At 43.8% G+C, this 9,251-nt stretch overlaps 1 protein-coding gene across 3 annotated transcripts in view; it reads right to left on the reverse strand.

Moving 5' to 3' along the window:
- The window catches only part of Stab2 (stabilin 2), a 172,966-nt gene that overhangs the window by 62,259 nt on the left and 101,456 nt on the right, over positions 1-9,251 (reverse strand). For all 3 annotated transcript variants that reach the window (XR_003712742.1, XR_003712743.1, XM_028778048.1), the window contains exons 32-34: positions 7,303-7,401; positions 7,108-7,215; positions 5,624-5,755 (exon numbers count right to left, since the gene is read on the reverse strand). Coding sequence is in view for 1 of the 3 variants with exons in the window: in XM_028778048.1 (XP_028633881.1) it covers positions 5,624-5,755; positions 7,108-7,215; positions 7,303-7,401 (339 nt within the window). In the remaining 2 variants the exon portion in view is untranslated. The remainder of the gene's footprint in view (positions 1-5,623; positions 5,756-7,107; positions 7,216-7,302; positions 7,402-9,251) is intronic.

The following is a 9,251-nucleotide window of genomic DNA, read 5'->3' on the forward strand; positions in this document are numbered from 1 at the left end:
GTGATCGAGTAAGCCTGGGCCTAGTGTGAGCTTTTGAAACCCTAAAACTCATTTTCAGTGCTTTCCAAACAGTACCACTAATGGGGCATTCAAACCTCGGTCCTATGGAGGGCATTCTGATTCAAATCACTACACTCCTCTCCTTGATCCCCATAATGCTACAGCCATATCATAATGCAAAATGCATTCAGTCCAACTTCCAAAGTCAGTATAGTCTTTCGGTCTTAAGACCATTTAAAAGTCAAAAGTCCAAAGTCTCTTCTGAGATTGAGAGCTATCTCTTAACTATATGGAATCTATAACACCATATAATAGCAAAAGAATAAGCAGATCACATACTTCCAACATAGACTGGCCACTCCAAAAGGGAGGCAAGGGAGCACAGTGAGGAAATACTGGACCAAAGCGAGACCAAAGCCCAGCAGGAAAATTCCAATTTCTGTCTTAGTTTGATCAGTGTCCCACTCTTTCTGACTATGTTGACTGCAACACACTCTTCCCTCTTGGGTTGGTTCTGCACTCTTTCTGCAGCTTTCCTCAGCAGGTCTCCTCATTGCTGGTATCTCCAACATCTTGGAGTTTCCAACACAGTCCAGGCTTCACCTTCATAGCTTCAAACAGTGATCTCTCTGGGCCTCTATCAGGGACGCCACCATCATATGCCTGGTCTCAGCAGCTTTCCTTAACTAAGGAGGAGGATTCCAAAACCCCTTTCTTGTAACTTCCTTGATAAGGCCAGAAGCATGTGGCCAAAGCTGCCAAGTTCTGCTTGCTGAGACTGGCACCTGAGTACCTTCCTGCTTTCCACTGTGGATGGTTTTCTTTGCTGCTTAAGCTTTCCTCGAATTTCTTTTCACACACTGGAAGCTTAGATGGATGAGGTCTTGCCTGGAGAACACCACTCTCTTTAATCCAGTTGGAATCAGGCCTTTCTTTAACTGTTTATTTCCTGGAGCACAGGACTTGGCTCCTACATTACATTTCACACTTTTTTTTCCTCCTCAAACTGTACATTTTGTTTCTCTTTGGCCCGTTTACTCCTTTTCATTGTAGATCTGCATAAAAATGATCACTAATAACCCCATGCCATAGTCAATACTAGGCTGTTTTGAAATCTCCTCTCTCAATGACCTTAATCCAGAACTCCTCAATTTAGCCTCAGGAAGATTCTGAGGACAAAAGCAAAGAGCAGCCACATCCTTTGCTAAAATATAAGAAGACTACTTACTAATATGCTTCCCTTTTGAAACCTCTTGATCTGGGCCTCCATAGTCCAAATCTCTTAAGAACATGTCTTCCATGTCCATGGGGTTGACCCCATAAACCTCAATTAAGGAATTCTATTATTATTATTATTATTACTTTTACCCAAAGTTCCAAAGTCTTCCATATTCTTCCAAATAACAGCATGGTCAAGCCTATCACAGCAGCATACCAGTTTCTGGTGCCAATGTCTGTCTTATTTACTGTTCTATTTTTGCAAAGAGATACCATGACCATAGCAACGCCTATAAAAGGAAGCATTTAACTGGGGGCTTGCCTAAAGTTTTAGAGAGTTAGTCCATGGTTATCATGGTGGGAAGCAAGAAGGTATCACGCTGGAGCAGTAGCTGAGAGGCTTATATCCTGACCCATAGGAGAGGGGGGCAGGGAGAGAGAGAAAGAAACTGGGCCTGCTGTAGGCCTTTAAAACATTAAAGCCCACTGCTACACTGTTCTAACAAGGCCACTCCTCTAATCCTTCAGAAACAGTTCTACTAACTGGGGACCAGGCATCCAAACATATGAGACTATGGGGCCCATTCAAACCACAGCACTCAGTACTATCCTAGGATGGCCTCAAACTTGTGATTCTTCTTCCTCAGCCTCTATGCTACTTAGTTTGTATAATTTGACATAAGGTAGGGTCATCTGGAAAGTGGAATCTTAGTCAAGAAAATGCCTCTATAGGATTGGCCTGTCAGCAAGTATGAAGGGTATTTTCTTGATTGATGATTGATGTGGGAGGGCCCAGTGAATTGTGGGTGGTACCACTCCTGGGCAGGTGGTCCTTAGGTATATAAGAAAACAAACTGAACAAACCAGTAAGCAGCATTCCTCTGTGGCCTCTGCTTCAGCTCCTGCCTTACCCCCCTCAGTGATGGACTGTTACCTGAAAGCATAAAGTGAAATAAACCCTTTTCTCCAAGTTACTTTTAGTCGTGGTGCTTATTGCAGTAACAGAAAACCTCCCTAAGATAGCCTCCATAATCCTAGGGTTACAGGCACATGATCCCTGGCTCCTTATTGACTCTTAAATAAATAATATTTTAAAAATAAAATTTCCTTCTGAGAATTCAGTTTAGAATTATATTGTTTCTTATTAATTTCTCATACAGTTTTAAGATACGTCATTTGAACTACATGAGAAGAATTTCATATTACAGCTATAATAACTAGCTTCATGAAATCTCTTTTGGGAATGCTAACCATTTAACTACTTAGGCATTGTGTGAGGCAATCACTCCGATCTAGTATGGCGGTCGATGCATCCCTGTGATCGTGCAACATTAATGTTAAGTTGTTTCACTGTGGAGCCTCATAGATATCACCAGACTCCTGGCTTCCTGAAGACAGGGCCACATCCTGCAAGTTGTTTTGAAAACCCAGGTTCTTTTCCATTTTGGAAACTGAAGTCTGTTGGGTTTGTGATACCAGTGCTTAAGAGTCCCTATTACTGCTGGGACTCAAATACCACAGTCAGCAGGGCTACACTGGTTGTGATGGTTTGTATATGCATGGCCCAGGGAGTTGCACTATTTGAAAGTGTGACCTTGTTGGAATAGGTGTGTCACTGTGGGTGTGTGTATAAGATCCTCATCCTAGCTGCTTGGAAGCCAGTCTTCACCTAGCAGCCTTCAGATGAAGATGTAGAACTCTCAGCTCCTCCTGTACCATGCCTGTGTGGACACTGCCATGCTCCTGACTTGGTGATAATAGACTGAACCTCTGAACCTGTAAGCCAGCACCAATTAAATGTTATCCTTATAAGAGTTGCCTTGGTCATGGTATCTGTTCACAGCAATAAAATCCTAAGACAGAAGTTGGTACCAGGGACTGGGGTATTGCTGTGATAGGCCTGAGCATGCTTTTATTTGAAAGAATGTGGATTTTGGGACTTTGGATTTTGAAATAAGTGGAATGTTTTAAGTGGGGCTTAATGGGCTCTCCTAGTAGGAATATGGAATATGTTGCTGAGAGTGATTTGAACTGTGCAGACCTGGCCCAAGAGGTTTCAGTGTAGAAGAGTTTCAGTATGTGGCCTAGAGACTGTTTTTGTTGTATTTTGGTGAAGAATGTGGCTGCTTTTTGCCCTTGTCTGAAAAGTCCACCTGAGACTAAGATAAAGAGATTTATATTAATTGCATTGACAAATGAAGTCTCAAAAAAAGCCCAACAGAGACTTTGTTCTCTGGTTAAGTCTCATGAAGAATGTTTTGAACAAGTATAGCAAGCTTAGAATGGAAAAAAATATCAGATTTATGGTTCAAGTAATAATAAAGGGGCACCAGAAAATAAAATGGAGCTGAATCCTATGTTCAAGATGATAAAGAGATAAAGGGAGTAGTGATCTCAGGGTAAGATCCTACCCAGCTAAGCTTATTGTTTGTGTTTGCAGTTGAACAAAGAATAGTTTGGACTTTTAATCTGGAATGAAGTATAATCCAGAAATGGAGGGCACACTTGTGATCTAGATCTTGAGGCTGGAAGACACATGCTTTTGATCTGGATCTTCAGGATCAGTGGCTATGAAAAGTTTAAGCCCAGGCATGGTGGTACACACCTTCAATCCCAGGAGACAAAGCCAAGCAAATCTCTGAGTCAAGACCAGCTAGTGACAGAGCAAGTTCCAAAAGCTTAAATCCAGATGTGGTAGTACATGCTTTTAATCTCAGGATTCAGAAGACAGAGCCATGCAGATCTCTGAGTTCAATCTACAGAGCAAGTTCCAGGATAGCCAAGCTTAGTCAGTGAGGGAGTTGGAAAACAGAAAACTGGTAATAGAATAAGAGGTGTCATGTTCCAGCCCAAGCAAACAGCAGAACTCCAAAGCTTTGGCCATGTGACTCTGGTTTTAGAGTCCAGAATAGAAGGGACTACTGGGACAATTGATGCTGGCTAGCTGAGGCTAAGAAATTAGTGGTGATTAAGAAGAGACCAGCATGACTGAGGTGAAATGTTCTGAAAGCACAAAGAAGCTATGTTCCGGAGACAGTCAAGGTTGTACCCAGTGCTGCAGAGATACTTGGTAACATGTAAGAGTCACCCTAGGTAGTACTAGTTTTGAAGGTATGAAGGGGTCATGGAGAACAGCTGAGTCTTGGCACCATGAGAGGTTATGGAAGGCCACTGGTGAAGGTACAACCTCAGTTGCAGTTGATAACCCAGGACTGAAGGGGTCATACAAAGAAGTTGAGGCCTGATACCATGAAGAGAGCCTATGAGAGGCTTTGGTGAAGTTTAGTTGCAGAGGAAGACCCCAGTATATTGGATATGCCAGCACCATAGGATGACCACCAAGAACAGCAGCAGCAGCAGCAGAATAGAGTCAACCAGAGCCTAGAGTGCTACAGAGGGCAGAGCTGGAGATTTGACCCAAGTGTTTTGGAGGAGCCCAGAAGATCATGTGTGGACCCCAGACACTGGATTTGTTGCCTTGGAGACCCCAAGAATTTTGAGATGCCAGAGCCATAGGATATGTGCTAAGGAAAGCTCCTAACAGGGAGTGGAACCAGCCCAGGAGAAAGAAGTTTGTTTCAGTCAACAAAAATGAAAAAGGAGTTGGAGATCTGAAGACCACTTTGACATCAGACAAGGAGATGCAGCTTTGGAATTTGGCCAGCTTGTTTCCTGCCTTGCTTTGGGGATTACAGTTAAGTGATTGGAGGGATCTCAGAAGAGATCTTGAACTTTGGACTTTTAACATTGTTGAGACTGCTACAGACTATAGGGACTTCTGAAGTTGGACTACACGTATTTTGCATTATGCTATGTTTAGGTATGGCCCCCATAGACTTATATGTTTGAACAGGCCTATGGGAGCCAGGGAGTGGAATGTGATGGTTTGTATATGCTTGGACCAGGGAGTGACACTATTAGGAGGTGTGGCCTTGTTGGAGAAGGTGTCACACTGGGGGTGTGGCATAAGACACTCATCCTAGCTGCCTGGAAGCCAGTCTTCTCCTAGCAAGCAGCCTTCAGATGAAGATATTAAGCTCTTAGCTCTGCTTGAACCATGCCTGCCTGGATGCTGTCATGCTCTTGCCTTGATGATAATAGACTGAACCTCTGAACCCGTAAGCCAGCTCCAATGAAATGATGTCTTTATAAGAGTTGCCTTGCTCATGGTGTCTGTTCACAGCAGTAAAACCCTAACTAAATGACTGGTTATCTGAAGGCTGATCACAGGACAAGCGAGTGGGAGACTGACTATGTAGTTTATCCATTGCTTTCTGATTCAACAGAAACAACTTTTTCCTATTGGTAAGGCTTAGAAGTACCAGAGGTACTCTTCAGTACAGAATAGATGAGGGTTGGTAGTATTGGAGACACCTGTTCTTGAGTTTTGTTAAAAAGATGTTACCTGGTCATTATGGAGAAAGAAGGCAAGGAGGTAGGAGAACCCCAGCATGGTCTCTCGGTGCATGCCGTTGTGCAAGTCATTCTTCAGGAGTTTTTCTCCCAGGACCACATGGTACCGAAGAATGTCTTCCTTCTGTACCACACATACAAGGAAAAGTCAGCCAGTGAACTGGCCACTTGGCTATACTCTGCTCTACTATGCCAGAACCATGGGGGTTGCAAAGCAGCAGCTTGTCCATGTGCAAGATATCCGGGCACAGAAGTGTTAGGTAAGAAGGTGGGTTGTGAATGTCCAGGTAGAACAAACATTTAACACCATCATTAACAAACATCAAGAACATTTAGATGCCGTAATGAAAGTGGTAAGTAGATTTTAAAAATGATTTCTTTAAGATGAAAAATATTTCAGCTTCAAAAATTCAACATAAGATGAGCTTTAAGCAGTTAGTGTCATAAAGTTACAGATTTCTGGATAAAATAGAAAATAATATGAGGGATGAGAATATGAAAATAATTCCAAGTATTTTAATTATTATTAAAACAAAATACCCCCAAGTAGAAATATGCATTTAAAAACACTATCCAAAATAATTGCAATCCTTTATATTGAAGCAAAGACTTTTGGAATTAAAAAAATATTTTTTGCAATGGCAAAAGAAATATTTTTCCCCCGGTGTTAAAAAATGACACCATACAGAAATCTACAAACAAATGCACAGTGGTTTCTGCCTACATAATTGGTTCGGACTATAATTATAAACATTTCTTTGATATGCAAAATAGTATTTTCAGTTGATTTTATTTTATATCCCTAATGAGACGTTAAAGCCATTTTTTTCTACACATAAAAGAGAACACATGTTTTTATGAACACTAGGTAAATGTCTTCAGCTTACTTTTTTTTTGTTAAATATTTTAGTTTCTTAGTCTCTCTCTCTCTCTCTCTCTCTCTCTCTCTCTCTGGTATGTTCATGGCAGCTGTGATCTGGGGAGGTTTGTGACATGCTTGGATCACTATTAAGTATGCAGAGCTGGATGAACAGGTTTTGACAAAAGCATCAAATGGCACATGACTGATAGGGCGAGAATGTTGATGATGCTTGAGAGCTGGCTGAGGAGGGAACTGTGGGTACCACTCTCAAGGAAGCCCCTGGTTCAGTTCCATACCGGTATCAGGCAGCTCAAAACCATCTGTAACTCCAGCTCCAGGGGCCTTATAACACCTTTGGATGTAATACCTCTGGCCTCTGTGGGGATCTGTTCTCATGTACACACACACCACCAAAAATATTTTTTTTCTGTTTTTTTTTTTTTGAAACAAGGTTTCTCTGCATAGCTCTGGCTGTCTGGAAACTAGCTCTATAGATCAGGTTGGCCTCAAACTCACAGAGATTGGCCTGCCGCTGTCTCTCAAGTAATGTGCCCATAGCCCAGCCTAGAATGAATCTTAGAGAGAAAATGTTGACTGCTGCGGCTGACACTTACTAGAGAGGTGGCTTTCTTCTCCCTGATATAATTTTCAATGGCTTCATTGTTTGGCACAAACACAGTGTAAGCATCTGCAGCCTCGATTGCACTTGCCAGATTGTATTGCTGCAAAGCAAAGACAGGACAGCCAGTGAGAGGTTCCAGTTCCCAGATAGCTTGACAAGATGGTTATGCAGAGAACATGGTACTTACAATGATATAGCCTCGGAAGATGGAATAGTCAGGCATCTGCTCCAGACGGGTGAGTAGATTTGGCAAGGAGCCAGTTAGACCTCTTTGGGGGACCAGTACCTGGCAAAAGAAACCCCAAAACTCTATTTAGATAATGTTGGTACCATTGCTGTTCACTAGTAACTACGAAAGTCCTGTTGGCTTCTTCGGGCAGTTAAAAAAAAACATCTGAAAACATTTTGATTGTTGCTAGAACAAGTTATTCAATGATGCAAAGTCTGAAATGTTAGTTCAATTTTAAATCTTCCCCCTAATTTGTTCTCCAGTTAGAGAAAATTTCATCCTTACAGAAGACTTTATGGCTCCCACTAAGGAATGCCTTCTAATTTTCATTAAATTATCCTGTTAATTCTTTGCTTCTTATCCCGAGAACCTTAAATCTACTATAAGCCAGTGACCTGAATTTGCCTGTAAAAATGTTTTGATTGATAAAAGTTAAAAGACAGAGCATTTTAACATAAAGTTAGATCCTCCGTCTCTCTCTGTGTGTGTGTGTGTGTATTTGTGTGTGTGTGTCTCTCTCTCTGTGTGTGTGTGTGTGTGTGTGTGTGTGTGTGTGAGAGAGAGAGAGAGAGAGAGAGAGAGAGAGAGAGAGAGAGAAGGAGAGAGAGAGAGAAAGGGAGATCGCGATCAGGTTCTAGAGCTTGTGCAGACAGGCAAATAATAGGTATTGCTGATACATGATACATTCCCCCAGGTATTTGATTCTCTCCTTTTTTTTTTTCTTCCCACTTTTGAAACAGGATCTTGCCATGTCATCTAGGCTGACTTCAAACTTCCTGTGCTCCTCCTGATTTAGCTTCCTGACTGCTGGGATTACAGGCATGTGTTACCACATCCCATCTGACTTTTTAGTCTCCATTGCCATAAACGACATTCCGTTGTAAAGAGTTAACAGCCCCGTATTTGCTGTCTCGCCTCCTCCATCTCCCAACCAGTCCCTATGCGCTCCAATCATCTTCTCTCTGGTTCACGTAGCCTGGTATGGCTAACCCTCTGGCCAAGGTAACTAGTTCTATCTTCTCGTTCTAGAACTTTGTCAAACGGAAACCCTCAGCACTGTAACATTTTCTTTCTTCCCTCATTCAGTCTTGAATTGATATTTACTGGGTGTCTAGTACGGCTCAGGATGTGGAGACACTAATCTGTTTGAGGTCTGGATCATGCCCTCGAAGAGCTAAGCATATGGCAGGAGGTGGCACAGACAGCTGGCATAAGTGAAAACCAACTCCCCTGGCGAGGGCCATCACCGCCTGGAAGGCGGAAGAGGAAGAGGTGAAACCCCCAGAGGACCCTCAAGCCCTCTTCATGCTATTGGCTGCCTGGTGTGAGTATGCAAATGAGGCGACGTCACTTCCTATAATAGCGGTCGCCATTTTCTCGCACCTGCCAGTGCAGGAAGACGGGCGGTGAGCAGCTCCGAGTAGAAAGCTGAGGAGAGGCTTGAGGCCTCCCAGTGTAAGTGAAGGTTTAGGGGGTCAGAGTGTGTGACCGGGGGGCCGGGAAGGACTGTGGCGCGAGGCCTGTGTGTGAGGGCTGTGGCGCGAGGAGGGCCGGGAAGGGCTGTGGTGCGAGGCCGCCAGTGTGTGACTGGAGGCCGCGGAAGAGCTGTGGCGCGAGGCCCGCGTGTGACTGGAGGCCGGGAAGGGCTGTGGCACGAGGCCGTCAGTGTGTGACTGGAGGCCCAGGAAGGGCTGAGGCGTGTGCTAGGCGGTCCGTCAGCGTGTGAGTGGAAGGCTGGGGAAGTACTAGGGCGCGAGGCCTGTGTGTGACTGGAGGCCCTGGAAAGGCTAAAGCGCGGGCAGTCAGTGTGTGACTCGAGACTGTGGAAGGGCTGTGGCCCGAGGAGGCCTTTGTGCGGCCGGAGGCCAGGGGAAGGGCTGAGGTGTGAGGAGGCCCGTGTCTGATTG

Source organism: Grammomys surdaster, unplaced genomic scaffold (assembly GCF_004785775.1).
Source record: "Grammomys surdaster isolate TR1022 unplaced genomic scaffold, NIH_TR_1.0 322, whole genome shotgun sequence".
NCBI classification, from domain to species: Eukaryota; Metazoa; Chordata; class Mammalia; order Rodentia; family Muridae; genus Grammomys; species Grammomys surdaster.